This window comes from Bufo bufo, chromosome 1, assembly GCF_905171765.1.
Source record: "Bufo bufo chromosome 1, aBufBuf1.1, whole genome shotgun sequence".
Taxonomy (NCBI): Eukaryota; Metazoa; Chordata; class Amphibia; order Anura; family Bufonidae; genus Bufo; species Bufo bufo.
In genome coordinates this window covers 106,178,133-106,196,883 of record NC_053389.1, presented here as the reverse complement: position 1 = coordinate 106,196,883, position 18,751 = coordinate 106,178,133, and the positions used below count along the sequence as shown (strand labels likewise).

Sequence of the window (18,751 nt, the reverse complement as noted above, 5' to 3'; positions counted from 1 at the left end):
CTGGATTGTCACGTACCGGAGGACAGGGCAGACCTCTGGAACATCGTGCAAACAGGACACAGGCAGAAATAGACCAGGGACCAGAGTACTTTATTACACATGTAATAAAAGAACATGTCAGTAAAGGAAAAGGAGGTTAGGCAATAGTGGTAGAACTACCACTGAACCAAGTGCACCAGAAGACCAGAGGAAAACCCAAGAGGGCAAAGAGCCAATGAGCCCCGTTCTTCACGCAGCCCCTGGTGGTGGGGATGAACTGGGCTGAGGGCTCACTGGTCGCACCTCCAGGAAGGTCCCGGTACACTTGGCCGCTACCAGCAGAGAACGACAGACAACAGGACTGAAACCCAAACAAACTCACAACATTGAACAGACAAGACAAACAGGAACCAGCACACAAGCAGATGCCTGGACGCCATGAGGAAAGGAAGCATGGCGGTCACAGGCAGAGCTGCATACAGACTAGGTATCCTCCCTGGATAACCCAGGACATACATGGAACAGACAGGATCAATAGCAGTTAGGCACTGCCAGGTTAGGCATGGAACAGACAGGATCAGAAGCAGTAACACTGACAGGTAAAACATGGAACCGACAGAATACAACATCAATGACACAGAACAGGTACAGAAGATCAGACAAGGCATAGACAAGGCTACAAGAACGCCAATACTTTACCAGGCAACACCACACAGAAGGGCAGAAGGCAAAACCCCCTGGGTCAGCAGCAAGGGGCTACACCCAGCAAAGCACAAGACAGACTGACCCCAAGCCCCACAGCTCACAGGTAGAAATAGCTGAAATAATGAGGGCACCTGATAAGCCACACCCAGGAACAGACCAGGGAATGTTAACCACCAGAACCTGGAGTAACCAGCAGCATAAAACATGCAATCACAAGTGTCAGTTCACACCAGTCACAGAATGCTGCAGCCAGCATGCCCCAAACAACAACCAGCATACACAGGATAACTGTAGCCAGTACGAGGTTACAGGCAGCCAGCCTACACAACAACGAGTGACAGAACTGCACTGTGACACAAACACAAAAGCATCCATATTCAGACCCTGTTCACACACAAGGCCGCAGCCAGCATGCATTGCAGAACCAGCATACATGGGAACACCCACAGACAGTACACAAAGCGCATGCAGCCAGCCTGCACGGCACCAGAGACAGGAACCACAGAGGTATGGAAGTGGGGAGACGCAAACACAGGCAACAGTTAACACACAAGACACCACAGCCAGCACGCAGCCCCAGGCAACCAGCATACACAGGTGTCAGCCTGCAGGCAGTATGTGAGAGAGCCTGCAGCTAGCCTGCACGGCCACAACTGTCACAGTGAACCGCACAGTGACAAAAAGAAGTTTTAATCCATATGTAAATGAGCAGTTAAGTTCATCTTGTGCTTCCCCCGCAAGTCCATCTGAGAGTGCCAGGTTCCTGCACAGTTATCTCACTTGGCCCTGCTAATTAGGATGGAGGGGCTGGCAGAGGAAGCAAGGGTGCACAGAGTGGCATGGACCTGCCTTCAGTGCACTTAACTGCTCATCGGCATATGGATTAGGGTCCATTCACACGTCCGTAGAATGGGTCCGCATCCGTTCCGCAAATTGCGGAACGGGTGCGGACCCATTCATTCTCTATGGGGCAGAAATGGATGCGGACAGCACACAGTGCTTTTCTGGAGCGCGCCCCCGATCTTCCGGTCCGCGGCTCCAGAAAAAAATAGAACAGGTCCTATTCTTGTCCGCAATTGCGGACAAGAATAGGCAGTTCTATGGGGGTGCCGGCCGGGTGTATTACGGATCCGCAATTTGCACTACGGACGTGTGAATGGACCCTAAAGGTACCTTTTCTCGGGAATAAACGGATCGCTAAGTGAAAGATATCATTAAATTAAGTGAAGCTAGCCCCACAAAGCATTGTGCCTCGTTAATCAGTGGATATCCTGTTGAAAGACTCGTTTTAAAATACGGACGTGTGACTGGACCCTAAAGGTACCTTTTCTCAGGAATGAACGGATCGCTAAGTGAAAGGTATCATTAAATAAAGTGAAGCTAGCCCCACAAAGCATTGTGCCTCGTTTATGAGTGGATATCCTGGCTAAAGACTCCTTCTAAAATAATACAGAATGAAAGGACTCACAAAACATAGAATAAAAAAAAAATAATCATATATCCATGAAATAGGAGGATTTAAGAAAAAAATGCACTACAATTTACACATTATGAAAGGCATGTGCATGTCCTCATCCAGGTGTGTACTGGACACTGGCTCTCACGGCGTAAACTATTGGGTGGGGCAGGAATTAGTGTTATTCTATTACTTAAACAAACGGTGCTTTATTTTTCCAGGTGTAATGTTACACACAAGTTTCCATTAATAAACAGAAGTTCAAGTGCCACAGATAAAAATGACTTAGCGCTCGAGTTTCCTAGTTTCATAATGACACGACTTGTGTTGTGAAGATAACCTGGTACGTCACAGTTATATCACCTTTCAACGTCAGTTTTGCTGTGGTCATTGTGGCAGGATTACTGGGCTGTAAAACGATACAAAGCAAGAAAAAAAAAGTTTAGTAAGTGCACTATTACAGTAAGGCATACTCGTGACCATATTATTATTTTGATTTCAATGGGACATTAGTCTACCTCCATCGGCTACTGATTTCATACAGACCAAATAGATGTACACTCACCTAAAGAATTATTAGGAACACCTGTTCTATTTCTCATTAATGCAATTACATGGCAGTTGCTTCAATGCATTTAGGGGGGTGGTCCTGGTCAAGACAATCTCCTGAACTCCAAACTGAATGTCAGAATGGGCAATTTTGAGCGTGGCATGGTTGTTGGTGCCAGGCGGGCCGGTCTGAGTATTTCACAATCTGCTCAGTTACTGGGATTTTCACGCACAACCATTTCTAGGGTTTACAAAGAATGGTGTGAAAAGGGAAAAACATCCAGTATGCGGCAGTCCTGTGGGCAAAAATGCCTTGTGGATGCTAGAGGTCAGAGGAGAATGGGCCGACTGATTCAAGCTGATAGAAGAGCAACGTTGACTGAAATAACCACTCGTTACAACTGAGGTATGCAGCAAAGCATTTGTGAAGCCACAACATGCACAACCTTGAGGCGGATGGGCTACAACAGCAGAAGACCCCACCGGGTACCACTCATCTCCACTACAAATAGGAAAAAGAGGCTACAATTTGCACGAGCTCACCAAAATTGGACTGTTGAAGACTGGAAAAATGTTGCCTGGTCTGATGAGTCTCGATTTCTGTTGAGACATTCAAATGGTAGAGTCCGAATTTGGCGTAAACAGAATGAGAACATGTATCCATCCTCTGATGGCTACTTCCAGCAGGATAATGCACCATGTCACAAAGCTCGAATCATTTTAAATTGGTTTCTTGAACATGACAATGAGTTCACTGTACTAAAATGGCCCCCACAGTCACCAGATCTCAACCCAATAGAGCATCTTTGGGATGTGGTGGAACGGGAGCTTCGTGCCCTGGATGTGCATCCCTCAAATCTCCATCAACTGCAAGATGCTATCCTATCAATATGGGCCAACATTTCTAAAGAATGCTATCAGCACCTTGTTGAATCAATGCCATGTAGAATTAAGGCAGTTCTGAAGGCAAAAGGGGGTCCAACACCGTATTAGTATGGTGTTCCTAATAATTCTTTAGGTGAGTGTATAGTGTGTCAGATTTCACTATGTAATAGTAGTATTCTCCATTGCTTCTAGGGTAGAATAACAGCATAATATGACGCCACATAGAGCACCACACAGTGCCAATGGCTTCATAGTATGGAGCTGCAGGGACATCAATTGCCACCATATAGACAGAAGCTTCTGCCATGTGCATGGGGCTATATAATGTTGTGGAATGGGCGAGTATTTAAATGCATACCAGTAAAAGGGTAATTTGGGTTATCGCAGAAATCTAGATATCATTAATGACATCATGGGATTTCCTAGATCAGAAGGGAGCAGAGGGGATACACAGCAGAAACTATGGGGGTAATTTGCGAACTCATATACGTCAGTTTTCTAATTGCGGCGCATATAACCTCTGCGACTTTTCTTCACTCACGCCAGGTCTAAAAAAGGGGGTGTAGCGTGGGCAGGGAAGGGGGAAGGTCACCAGGCCCATCTCATTTATCATTTTCTACACCTGTTTTAGGCGTAGAAAATGTTCTAAATCCGCGTCAGCAAGGATGCTGGCGTAGATTTAGACCGGCAGTGGATGCGCTGAAGTTACGTAGAGGCCAGCACCTCTACATAACTTTGGCGGATCCAGCCCCAGCGCAGGGGTTATTAAGGGTGAGTTCACATTATGTTTTATGCCTCCATTTGACGTATACGTTAGAAAAAAAAGGATACAAAAACACAGCACACCATGTTCTTGTATCCTGCAGAGTCCGGTAAAAAAAAATGTATACTTTTTTTTACAATGGAATTCTATGGTTAAAGGATGCCACTGTAAATCATCAGTTTGAGGCATTCGTTTAACGCATATGTGAAACAGATGGGAAAAACGTGATGTGAACACAGCCTAAGACCAGCGTGTAAAACGCCAGTCTTAATAAATGACCCCCATGTGTCTTCATAGCATTTTATGCCAACCACTAGTAATAGTGAGCTAATGGACAGTGACTAATAGATTAGTTACCAGTGATCTGTATGTAGGTGTAACGAGCAGTGGTTGTGGACCTACTGTACCAACCAACCAGACTGGCTTTGGGCTATCTCTAAGGGTGTTATTCTGTAGTCCCCTGGTTTTCATCCTTTAACATCTATATAGGAATCTGGTCTTCACAGCAGGGGAGCCACCAGGCCACTACCTCTTGAAATAGTCCTTGTGTAGTTTTTGGCTGACATACAGGGGTCAGGCAATATTCATAGTCAGGAGACAGGCACAGGTCAGGGCAGATGGGGTTTAACGTATCCGGGAAACAGGTCCAAGGTCAGGGCAGGTGGCAATGGGTCAATACAAGAAACAAGCTAAGGTCAGAGCAGGCAGCAGAGAGTCAAAGTTAGTTAACAGGCAGGAGTTTGGTACATGGGTAGTTAGACAGAATAATGCATTTTCACTGGTTAAATATAAACTAAGAACCTAAGCTCAGGCGCCCTCCCCTAGATAGATGCTCCTTAAATACCCAGAAGTGAACTGTGGTAGGATGAGAAAGAATAAGGACATGAGTGCGCTGGCCCTTTAAGAGCAAGGGAGAGAACATACACCCTAACACAGCCCACTTGAGAGAGAGAGCGCAGGTCGCAATGGGCTTATAGAATGACAGTGGCCAGGCCTGCTACAGGTGACAGAAGAGAGCATACGGGTCTGGGCCACCAGTAAAGCAACAAGAGAAGTAGGGTAAGAGATGTGGAGCCTGTGCCTGCTCAGAGAGGGGCAGCAGCGGGCATGGGCCGCCATCGTAAAAGTAGGGACATAAAAGAGCAATACCATATACAATGCACTTTGTCTAACAATAATTAAAATGTTTTCTTCTGGTCACCAAAGCTCATATTTTGTTATGAAAGCAAAGAAAATCTAGGAATGAGTGGAATAAGACAAACTACACCAATCCATTAATCCAACGCCACCACACATCCTGCCTGGGCCTGTTTTGTACATGGGGCCTAAAGATAAATTATGGCTGTGATCAAACCCCTCGCTATCTAACTTCAACTCCAGCCTTACATACATCATATCCAGCAGGGGGTATCCAAGAAATAGAAACAGTTTTCCGCTGTCCAGCATCAACCACAGCTTTCACTGGTTCTATGGTGAATCCCTTCTGTTGTAAGAGCTGCACATTGTCCCAGATGAATTCCACATTCTGAAAAAGTGAAAAATAGGATTTCAAAACCGCAGTTATGCTAATGTGCATTAATACAGATTCATGTCTGGCAATTAATTGATCTCACTTGATTGGGACTGCCCTTTTAGAAATTATATGGGCAAGACTCAACACTAAAGTAGGAAAATACAGTAGGTTATATTTTCTTCATCTTTGAGTGAAATTGCTAACAAATGTAATCTATTGAGCGTTTTTCACCAATATCCTTACACTTTATCAATGACTAAAGATTGCAGCAATATTAACATATTATTTGACTGAGGTTTTGGAGCTATTGACATGGATCTTGTTTTGGAGAGAACAAGGGCTCATATATATGCACAAGAAGAACAGGACCCCCATTCACTTCTATGGGAGTTAGAAGAACAGCTGAGCATGTTTGCATGATGGGAGTTGTAGTTTCACATAAGCTGGAGTGCTGAAGGAGATCTTGTTAGTAATGGTGGATGGAGTCCATGAATGGCCACGTTATGTTCTTAAAGGAGTATTCCCATCTGGGACATTTGTATAATGTTAGAAAGGTCTGATAGTGGGTCCCAGAGGAGGGTCGCACACCTTTTATCTCAAGAATGAGGCCCCAAAGTGAACCAAGAGCAAGCTGGGCACCTACCATTCAACACTATAGAACTTCCATAAGTGCTGGCTTGGCTATTTTCAGAAGTCACATAATGTTGAATGGAGTGGTGGGCGAAGTTGTGCAGCGTCCTCCCCTTTACTTTGGGGCCCAGTTCCTGAGACAGGAGCTGGTCCCAGAGGCTGGATTTGTATCAATCAAACATTCGCTATGCCACGAAAGACCCTTGTGGGTCAACCCATTTCGGTTAAAGGGGTTGTCCAACCAGTACATGTTTGTTTTTGTTTTAAAAGGTCTGAATAACATAAAAATACTAAAAAGTGATCTCACCGTTCCCATGCCATTTCCATTCCAACACTACCTGGGTCCCCAGTCGTCTCTACTCCTTGGCGCCTCTCGACACACAGGAAGTGACTGCTCAGCCAATCACTGGCCGCAGTGATAGGCTGAAGTAATTTTCTGTGTGTCGGGAAGAAACAGGAGACTGAGGGCATTGGTGAGGTATCACTTTTTTTTAACCCATTCTGACACCTTTATAAACAGATAAAAGTATGAGCGTTTATGTAATTGATCTGATATCCAACTATAATTTTCAGATTTCAGCAAATCACCTCTTCTTTTAATCCTTTACTCCTCAAATGTGTTATTTACCTTTTTGGTGGAAGATGATAATGTACGTATGCAGCCGATATACAGCTCCCTGACAGCCGGTTTCAACTCATTCTCCGTCTGGGTATATTCAAGGGTTACAAGAAGTGAACTCACAGTTTCGGCTGATTCTTAGGAAGAAAACATGGCTAAATAAGTGATTGTTGCACATATAACTGATGAATAGTATAGCCTTCTTCAGTGCATTAATGCGCAGTCTACAACTGAAGGCCTACACGACAGCATAACATATTTCTAGCATCTTCTGTTTGCAAAGAAAACAAGCATGACGTCAGGCTAGGAAAATATGCTCCACGCAGAGCCACTTGAGAGATGATGTCTGGCAGAGATTTCTATTGACGTCAATGAGGATATTAGACTTTATGCCACCAGTCCCAAGCCAGCTGGGGAATTAAAATACATAGAGCAGAACATATAACATACATGAATTATGCAGTAACTGGCATGACGTTTAATATAATGTGATAAAAGAGCGTTTCCATAATTAAAATAATACGAACAAGAGAAAGTTGCTTGTTTTTAACATGTTCTTAGGGAATTCTCCAAAGGCAAAAAGTTATGGATAAAGTAGTTGCTTTTTGCTCCTAGAATTTATGTCCATGAATGTACAGCCTTGAAGGTCCAATACATTATTTATGCTGCAAATCAGTAAAGTGCTAACACACTTCCCCAGCATTAGCAATGTCACCAGCACAGTATATAATGGAGCAGATTCATGAAAACCGTGTTATAGTAAGTTGCCCACAGCAACCATTAACATACTTACCAACATTGTATTCCGTAAATTCAGGGCGCGTACGCTCTGCCATCAGATTGTGAAACCTGCCCATGAACACCCAATTATGGGTCAGGATTGCATAGGCCACAGCCGCCACACCAATTTTCAGCCCTGGAGAGCCCAAATTTACAGGGACTGTCTTGCAAATTTGGGACTGTTGGCAACTATGCACTTATAGGACAGTAGTCATTTTTCAGAAGAGGAGCCTGGGAATTGGTGGATCTGTAGCTAGAAAGCTGAAAAGGAGTTCACCATGGAAGTGTTCCCCAGTTAACATGATATTTTTTTTCTTGAACTGGAGGGTGGCTTTAACTTTTATTTTTTTTATCAGATCTTTTGATAATTTTTTGTAAGAAGAAGCTTTACAGAGAGAACCCAACTTACCTTCATCATTTACTGGGACTATGCTGAGAGATTCAGTGGGAACATCTATGGGATCGCCACCTTCAACAAACATAATGTGATTCCTGGCTACTCCCTTCAGGTGGATGGTGTGTGCTATATGCTACAGAGACAAAAAAAAGGCTAAAGTAAGAAGCCACTATCAACTTATCCTTTAAGGTGAATTCACATGCTACGGAATTGCTGCAGATTTTCAGTGAGGACAATGTACTGGAAATCTGCAGCATTTTACAGTATGATAAAGTGTGTGCCTGGAGTTTTAAAATCCACATGTAAAAAATCAAGGTGCTTTGAGGGCATCCTGGAGATCAACTAATCCACAGCTTGTCAATGCTGATATGGATTTGAGAAAGCATTGGATGAAATCCACATCAAAAGCTGTATACAATACATTTAGGAATCTGTTGCTCCAAGAATGTAATAATTGATTGGGATATAAAAGAGCTCCCAACATACATGCTAAGTGTCCATAGCCTTTCATTTCCAAAGGCCAAGAATGTCCTTTTGGCCTCTGCCTGGCTGGCATATTGCAAAAAGAAAGGAAGCTATGGAGTCCGGTCACAAAATATTGGATTAAACTTATCGGTAATTGGTTTTCTTTCAACCTATGACAGCACCCCTGGGAGAGACCACCTCTTCCTCCTTAGGACAGGAAACAGGAACCAGAAACGCCTTTTAAAGGAGGGATCATTCCCTCTATCTCCAGTTCTTTTCTCAAGAACTAAGAAATATAACACCTTAACAATCTAATACACTTTTTTAATATATATACAGTACAGACCAAAAGTTTGGACACACCTTCTCATTCAAAGAGTTTTCTTTATTTTCATGACTATGAAGGCATCAAAACTATGAATTAACACATGTGGAATTATATACATAACAAACAAGTGTGAAACAACTGAAAATATGTCAAATTCTAGGTTCTTCAAAGTAGCCACCTTTTGCTTTGATTACTGCTTTGCACACTCTTGGCATTCTCTTGATGAGCTTCAAGAGGTAGTCACCTGAAATGGTCTTCCAACAGTCTTGAAGGAGTTCCCAGAGATGCTTAGCACTTGTTGGCCCTTTTGCCTTCACTCTGCGGTCCAGCTCACCCCAAACCATCTCGATTGGGTTCAGGTCCGGTGACTGTGGAGGCCAGGTCATCTGGCGCAGCACCCCATCACTCTCCTTCATGGTCAAATAGCCCTTACTTTCAAAGTTTTCCCAATGTTTCGGCTGACTGACTGACCTTCATTTCTTAAAGTAATGATGGCCACTCATTTTTCTTTACTTAGCTGCTTTTTTCTTGCCATAATACAAATTCTAACAGTCTATTCAGTAGGACTATCAGCTGTGTATCCACCTGACTTCTCCTCAATGCAACTGATGGTCCCAACCCCATTTATAAGACAAGAAATCCCACCTATTAAACCTGACAGGGCACACCTGTGAAGTGAAAACCATTTCAGGGGACTACCTCTTGAAGCTCATCAAGAGAATGCCAAGAGTGTGCAAAGCAGTAATCAAAGCAAAAGGTGGCTACTTTGAAGAACCTAGAATATGACATATTTTCAGCTATTTCACACTTGTTTGTTATGCATATAATTCCACATGTGTTAATTCATAGTTTTGTTGCCTTCAGTGTGAATCTACAATTTTCATAGTCATGAAAATAAAGAAAACTCTTTGAATGAGGTGTGTCCAAACTTTTGGTCTGTACTGTATATATACAGTATATATATATATATATATATATATATATATATATATGTGGATTCGCCCTGGTAGACAGGATAAGCGGACGCAGTATAGAGGCACCAACCAGTTCTTTAATCAAACAGTTCAGTGTTTATTCACACTCTTGGCAAGTTCATAACTTAGTTCAGAACTTAATGTTCTGTAAGGATAAGAACCACCTGGTGACCCGGGCATTTCTCTCTTTGGCCTGGCTCCACTTGAGAGGGGAGTGATCGGTCACCAGGCAGAACTTTCTCCCCAACAAATAGAGACTCAAGTGCCCACACTGATAGCCAGGCACTCTCTCTCCACTATACTGTACCTGGTCTCGGCTGGGGTGAGCTTGCGGCTTAGGAAGACAACAAGATGTTCCTCCCCGTTGACTTCCTGAGACAGTACAGCACTAAGGCCTACTTCGGAGGCATCCGTTTGTACCATGAACTCCCTCTTGAAGTCGGGCGTCACCAAAACCGGTGACCCACACAGGTCCAACTTCAAACCGGAAAAAGCTTCTTCCGCCCGATCATCCCAGCGAACCATCACTGATTTTCGTACCTTCAAGAGTTCTGTCAAAGGTGCGGCTAGAGCAGCAAAGTGGGGGACAAATCTCATGTAATAGCCCACCATTCACAGGAATGACTTTACTTGCCTAGTGGTGACAGGTCGGGGCCAGTTCCGTATTGCCTGTATTTTGTCCAATTAGGGTTTGATGAGTCCGCGCTCAATGACATATCCTAGGTATTTAGTCTCCTCTAACCCTATCACACATTTTTTTGGGTTAGCGGTTAGTCCAGTCCACTAAGGCCTGCACATTGGGCAGGTGACTCTCCCAGTCGGTACTATGAATGACAATATCGTCCAGGTAAGCCGAGGCGTACCTACGATGGGGGCGAAGTACAATGTCCATTAATTGTTGAAACGTGGCAGGGAGCCATGAAGGCCAAAGGGTAACACCTTATACTGACACAGCCCCTCAGGGGTGATGAAGACAGCTTTTTCTTTGGCAGCCTCCGATTATCTCATCTACCCGGGGCATGGGATACACATAAAATTTTGAAATCTCATTTAATTTACAAAAATCATTACAGAACCGTAATGTCCCATCTGGCTTGGGTATTAGAACTATTGGGATTGCCCATTCACTTTTAGACTCCTCGATGACATCCAGCCTCAGCATTAGCTGCACTTCCTCCGAGATGGCTTTTCGTCGAGCCTCGGGCACCCGTACGGCTTTAACCAGACTTTTGCCTGGGGCTCGGTGACAATATCATGCTGGATTATGGAAGTTAGTCCAGGGAGTTCCGAGAACATATCTGTGTTCCGACTAACGAACTCCCTGACTTCCTGAGCCTGTTTAGAGGAGAGGCTGTCAGCAATTCTTATTGTGGCAACCGCTTCCCCTGCAGCAGACAGAGGGGTCAAAACCTCTTCCCCTAGAGAAGCTGACCGTGGTCTGTTCTCAGTGCAGGTCTCCCTATCCTTCCAAGGTTTTAGTAGATTAACATGGCAGACCTTTCAAACTGGACCTCGATAATCAGCAGAGGTACTAAGGCACTACGGAAATGGGGCTGGGGGCTAGTTATCTGGCAGGTTGGGCAATACCTTCAAAACTCTTCCAACTCTCTAAACACACTGGGGCAGTAAAACCGCTGTAGTATACGGTCTGGTGTTTTCTGCAATCCCAGATGACCCCCAAGAACATGTTGGTGTGCTAGATCTAGTACCAGTTTGCGATAAGCCTTGGGCACCACCAACTGTTCCACATTCTCCCCCCAAAGTTGACCCGATACAGCAAATTAATGGAGAACCACAAAACGTGGAAATATCCACTCGGCCCCCGGTTGTTGTGGTCCTCCATCGATCATTAACACATTCTCCAAGGCTCGGGATAATGTCGGGTCCCTGTGTTGTGCTGTACCGAAATTATCACTGGAGACATTCAAGTCTGCCAACTCAGAGCCCGGCGGCAAGTCCTCCACCTCCCCAACTATCACATTCAACGGGGTTGTTCCCCCCTCATCCACCAAAGTGGCGGTCACCCCTACCGCTGGCCCTTCGACCTTGGGGTCCCAGGGTTCTGGCCTCCCACTTGAGCAAGGCCAATCCCCTGGGGTTATCCCTGACTCTTGGGGACTGGTAAGTCTCATAGCTGGCCACAGTTCTGGGAAGCCCGGCAAGTCTGTTCCTATTATTTGTTCATAGTGTAGATTTGTGGCGACGGTCACTTCATGAATCATCCTGCTGACAACCGTGGTTAAAGACACCAGAGCGGTGGGGTAGTCTTTTAAGTCACCATGTATACACATTACCTCAACTTTCCGGACCGTAAACTCAGCGGGTCGCACCAGGGTACCCCTTACCAGGGTCACCAGACTCCCCGAGTCTAGCAGAGCCACCGCTGGAGTGTCTCCCACTTCCACCTGGCACAGGTGATTATTATCTAGAGACTCCTTGGCACCTGTTGCACACAGTTTCCTGGCATATAGCGACCGACGGTAGCCATAGTTAGTGCCCATGGGTTTAACCCTATGGGGACAGTCGGCCCTTACGTGACCAGGCTCATGACACCGCCAACAGATCACCAGAGCCAGGTCCACAGTGGGTACCTCCCGGGCGGCCTTTTTCAGCTCCAGTCTCCGGGTCTAGGGTGGGGATTGTCGGGGTTTAACTGCCCCCTTCCCGAAAGAGCCCCCCTTTAGTTTCCTGGTAGCCTCATATCATTCAACCAGGTACACCATCTCAAGGGCATTAACAGGAGACGCCTGGCCAATTTAATGCTGAAGAGGATATGGCAACGCCCTCCAGAACATATCAGCTAAAATATGGTCCAGCATAGCAGTGGAACTCAGTACATCTAGTTGTAGCCATTTTTGCGAAAGGTGGAAAAAAGCATAATACTGGGGTCTCGCGGGTTCAGCCGGGTTAAACTCCCACTGGTGCACCCTCTGGACCCGGACCAACACATTCACCCCGAGCCTCGCCAGGATCTCACCCTTGACTTTCTGGTAATCGGTCGCTGGCTCGTCTGGTAAGTTGAAATACACCTGCTGGGACTAGGATGCCAGGAATGGAGCGACGACCTCAGCACACTGATCTCGGGGTAGATTCTCCCTCACGGCCACTTTCTCGAATTCCGCTAGGTAGGTCTCGACGTCATCCATGGGTGCCATCTTGGGGATCGCCGTGCGAACTGCTTTACAGGCATCGTGAATGCTCGGGGATGCTACTGCCATCTGTAGAGCCATCACTTGTTGCAGTAGCAGCTGGTTTGTTTCTTGCTGCTGCTTATTAGCCTCCCGCTGTTGCAGGTTAGCCTCCAAGAGGGCCTTCATTACAGCTTTCATTTTGCCGAGTAACACGGGTTGAAATTTAGCTGGTTTAATCCAGGACATACAGTACAGACCAAAAGTTTGGACACACCTTCTCATTCAAAGAGTTTTCTTTATTTTCATGACTATGAAAATTGTAGATTCACACTGAAGGCATCAGTGAAACTATGAATTAACACATGTGGAATTATATACATAACAATCAAGTGTGAAACAACTGAAAATATGTCATATTCTAGGTTCTTCAAAGTAGCCACCTTTTGCTTTGATTACTGCTTTGCACACTCTTGGCATTCTCTTGATTAGCTTCAAGAGGTAGTCCCCTGAAATGGTTTTCACTTCACAGGTGTGCCCTGTCAGGTTTAATAAGTGGGATTTCTTGCCTTATAAATGGGGTTGGGACCATCAGTTGCATTGAGGAGAAGTCAGGTGGATACACAGCTGATAGTCCTACTGAATAGACTGTTAGAATTGGTATTATGGCAAGAAAAAAGCAGCTAAGTAAAGAAAAACGAGTGGCCATCATTACTTTAAGAAATGAAGGTCAGTCAGTCAGCCGAAACATTGGGAAAACTTTGAAAGTAAGGGCTATTTGACCATGAAGGAGAGTGATGGGGTGCTGCGCCAGATGACCTGGCCTCCACAGTCACCGGACCTGAACCCAATCGAGATGGTTTGGGGTGAGCTGGACCGCAGAGTGAAGGCAAAAGGGCCAACAAGTGCTAAGCATCTCTGGGAACTCCTTCAAGACTGTTGGAAGACCATTTCAGGGGACTACCTCTTGAAGCTCATCAAGAGAATGCCAAGAGTGTGCAAAGCAGTAATCAAAGCAAAAGGTGGCTACTTTGAAGAACTTAGAATATGACATATTTTCAGTTGTTTCACACTTGTTTGTTATGTATATAATTCCACATGTGTTAATTCATAGTTTTGATGCCTTCATAGTCATGAAAATAAAGAAAACTCTTTGAATGAGAAGGTGTGTCCAAACTTTTGGTCTGTACTGTACATCCGTGCCCAGAGGAAAAAAAAGATAAATATTTCGGCTTTTACGCCAGCCTCACTGCGATTGCACGCATCCTCCACCAACTGTGGGGATTCGCTCTGGTAGACAGGATAAGCGAACGCAGTATAGAGGCACCAACCAGTTCTGAAATCAAACAGTTCAGTGTTTATTCACACTCTTGGCAAGTTCATAAACAAAAAGTCACCTTTTGGTTTTGGTGTTAGTTTATACCCAGCTGGCAGTTCAGCCTCAAAGAGTCTATGAACAGACTTTAGGCGGCCTGTCTCCCTTTACACTGGTCTCAGACCTACAAGCCCAGCACAAGCCTCAGTTCCCAATACAGAGATTCTTTTCTGCTGGACCCAGCTGTCTTTTAAAGGCAGATAGGTGTTGTCAAAACCCGGACCGGCACATGAGTCCAGTCCTGTGTTTGACCCCACCTGGCCGCTGATCAGTCCAGCAGCACACACTGGGAGAAAAATACATGCATCCCCATAGAACTCCCTTTACTGTGTCACAATATATGTACACACACATATATACACTCACCTAAAGAATTATTAGGAACACCATATTAATACGGTGTTGGAACCCCTTTTGCCTTCAGAACTGCCTTAATTCTACGTGGCATTGATTCAACAAGGTGCTGATAGCATTCTTTAGAAATGTTGGCCCATATTGATAGGATAGCATCTTGCAGTTGATGGAGATTTGAGGGATGCACATCCAGGGCACGAAGCTCCCGTTCCACCACATCCCAAAGATTCTCTATTGGGTTGAGATCTGGTGACTCATTGTCATGTTCAAGAAACCAATTTGAAATGATTCGAGCTTTGTGACATGGTGCATTATCCTGCTGGAAGTAGCCATCAGAGGATGGATACATGTTCTCATTCTGTTTACGCCAAATTCGGACTCTACCATTTGAATGTCTCAACAGAAATCGAGACTCATCAGACCAGGCAACATTTTTCCAGTCTTCAACAGTCCAATTTTGGTGAGCTCGTGCAAATTGTAGCCTCTTTTTCCTATTTGTAGTGGAGATGAGTGGTACCCGGTGGGGTCTTCTGCTGTTGTAGCCCATCCGCCTCAAGGTTGTGCGTGTTGTGGCTTCACAAATGCTTTGCTGCATACCTCGGTTGTAACGAGTGGTTATTTCAGTCAACGTTGCTCTTCTATCAGCTTGAATCAGTCGGCCCATTCTCCTCTGACCTCTAGCATCCACAAGGCATTTTTGCCCACAGGACTGCCGCATACTGGATGTTTTTCCCTTTTCACACCATTCTTTGTAAACCCTAGAAATGGTTGTGCGTGAAAATCCCAGTAACTGAGCAGATTGTGAAATACTCAGACCGGCCCATCTGGCACCAACAACCATGCCACGCTCAAAATTGCTTAAATCACCTTTCTTTCCCATTCTGACATTCAGTTTGGAGTTCAGGAGATTGTCTTGACCAGGACCACCCCCCTAAATGCTTTGAAGCAACTGCCATGTGATTGGTTGACTAGATAATTGCATTAATGAGAAATAGAACAGGTGTTCCTAATAATTCTTTAGGTGAGTGTACATCTCTATACAAATTTTACATAGGGTTAAGAATTAACCGGGTGCTGTCATAGGTTCAAAGAAAACCGATTACCGGTAAGTGTAATCCAATATTTCTTTATCACCTATGACAGCACCCCTGGATTTGTCTAGGGTGGGACCACAGCTTGAAGTACCTTACGACCAAAGGTAAGACCTTCATTAGAAGGTAACTGTAGTCTATAGTGCCTAAAAAACGTATGTGGAGAGCTCCAGGTAGCTGCCTTAAAAATCTGCTCTATAGAGGCAATAGCTCTCTTTGCACAAGACGTGGAAACTGATCTTGTAGAGTGGGCCCCAAACCCTGAGGGTGGATCAATCCCCTTAGAAGAGCAGGCTAAGGAAATGGCCTGTCTAATCCACCTAGCAATAGTGTGAGAAGAGGCTGCAGATCCCTTCTTTGCTCCCTGGAACAAAATCAGCAGACGTGAAGAAGATCTCCAAGGCTGGGTGACCTGCAGATATTGCAAAATACATCTCTTAACGTCTTCTAGACAGTGGTACTCTGATTCCGTTTTATTTTTATCGGAAGCACAGAAGGAAGCTAACACTATCTCCTGAGAACGGTGAAACCGTGAAGAGACTTTTGGTAAAAAAAGAAGGATCAGGAGAAATCACTACTCGATCTTCCAGGATCACCAAATAGGGAGGGGCAATAGAAAGGACAAAAATCTCACTAACTCTTCTAGCCAAAATAATGGCCAGAAGTTTTAGGGAGAGCAACTTTGGGGAGATTTCATCAAAAGGCTCGAAAGGGTCTGAGTTGAGAGAGGAGAGGACCAAATTTAAATCCCAGGGGGGATTCTATTTTTACAGACCGGGGACAATTTAGACCCTCTGTTATAAATCTTCTAATCCAAGGATGTTCCGCTAACTTAAACTCAAATAAGGCACATAATGCTGAAATCTGGACTTTTAAAGTGCTGGGCCTTTAAAGTTTTTTATTCCATCCTTCCTGTAGGAAATCTAATACTAGCAGGATGTCAGGAGCTTCTAGCACATACACAGGTTTCTTGGCGAATCCGAAAAAGGTTCTCCAAACCCTAAGGTAGATCTTAGAAGTGACCTCCTTCTGACTGGCCAAGAGAGTGCTAACTACATCCTCGGAGAGACCTCTTTTCTTTAAAATCTCCCTCTCAATAACCAGGCAGTCAGGTGCAGATTCTTCACCTCAGGGTGAAAAACTGGACCCTGGGACAGAAGCTCCTGAGATTCTGGAAGCACCCATGGTGTTGCTATCGACATCTTGCAGAGCCAGGAAAACCACACCCTTCTCGGCCAAAAGAGAGCTATAACTATTACCGTGGCCTCCATCTCTCTGATTTTCTTGAGGACTCTTGGTAGCATTTTTAGTGGGGGAAAGGCATACAGAAGGCCCTAAATGAAGAAACGGATATGCTGGCTCACCCCACAATAACACAGAAGGTGCTACAAATTCCTATTGATCCACCACATCAACAAGGAAAAATGTGTCAAAACAGCTAGTAATATTGACCGAGCACTTACATCCAGATTTCAAGGTAAAGTATCAATTTATTTAAAAATTCTAAAACACATAAACCAATTAAAACTAGAGAACTTTTATGAAATGTAATCCTTTACTGGACTGTTTCTCATTTCCCCTTTTTGGCTAGCCAAACGAATACTCTACTTGGAAGGATCCAATTTGGGACAATCTCATTTGGAAGGATCCGCCCTCAAGCTTACGTCACATGACACAGCATGTGATACACCACAGGTCCTACGATTGTTGAGGACACGGACACACTTTCTTACCTGCTCCGCTTGTTGGGAAAGGAAACAAAAACGAAAATCGTCTGGAGAGGTAATCGTGGTATCATAGAAACATAGAATGTGTCAGCAGATTTGGCCCATCTAGTCTGCCCAATATACTGAATACTATGAATAGCCTTATGCCTATCCCATGCATGCTTAAACCCCTTCACTGTATTTGCAGCTACCACTTCTGCAGGAAGGCTATTCCATGCATCCACTTTTCTCTCAGTAAAGTAATACTTCCTGATATTACTTTTAAACCTTTGCCCCTGTAATTTAAAACTATGTCCTCTTGTAGCAGTTTTTCTTCTTTTAAATATTCTCTCTTCTTTTACCTTGTTGATTCCTTTTATGTATTTAAAAGTTTCTATCATATCCCATCTGTCTCGTCTTTCTTCCAAGCTATACATGTTAAGGTCCTTTAATCTTTCCTGGTAAGTTTTATTCTGCAATCCATGTACCAGTTTAGTAGCTCTTCTCTGAACTCTCTCCAAAGTATCAATATCCTTCTGGAGATATGGTCTCCAGTACTGCGCACAATACTCCAAATGAGGTCTCACTAGTGCTCTGTAGAGCGGCATAAGCACCTCCCTCTTTCTACTGGTAATGCCTCTCCCTATACACCCAAGCATTCTGCTAGGATTTCCTGCTGCTCTATGACATTGTCTGCCTACCTTTAAGTCTTCTGAAATAATGACCCCTAAATCCCTTTCCTCAGATACTGAGGTTAGGACTGTATCACTGATTTTATATTCTGCTCTTGGGTTTTTACGAAAGACACACCTTACCATCGAAGCCTTCTGCAATTTCGCTGATAAAGATATTAAACAATATGGGTCCCAGAACAGATCCCTGAGGTACTTAGTATTAACCAATAGGCCTGACAGAACAACAGACGTGCAGGTTGGGGGACACCTGGGAAATAGTGACCATAAAGTAATAACCTTCCAATTATCATTCAAAAGAGCGTTTCTACAGAGAGGAACAAAAATACCAAACTTCAAAAAAGCTAAATTTAGCAAACTAA

The 18,751-nt window shown here is 44.5% G+C and overlaps 1 protein-coding gene across 1 annotated transcript in view; it reads right to left on the bottom strand.

The window, feature by feature from the left end:
* Nucleotides 1-2,149: 2,149 nt before the first annotated feature.
* CFAP74 (cilia and flagella associated protein 74) overlaps nucleotides 2,150-18,751 on the bottom strand; it is a 219,403-nt gene continuing 202,801 nt past the window's right edge. Inside the window, exons 36-39 of the mRNA XM_040427569.1 lie at nucleotides 8,289-8,409; nucleotides 7,109-7,236; nucleotides 5,728-5,862; nucleotides 2,150-2,549 (exon numbers count right to left, since the gene is read on the bottom strand). Of these exons, the coding sequence (XP_040283503.1) occupies nucleotides 2,448-2,549; nucleotides 5,728-5,862; nucleotides 7,109-7,236; nucleotides 8,289-8,409 (486 nt within the window). The 3' untranslated portion in view covers nucleotides 2,150-2,447. The remainder of the gene's footprint in view (nucleotides 2,550-5,727; nucleotides 5,863-7,108; nucleotides 7,237-8,288; nucleotides 8,410-18,751) is intronic.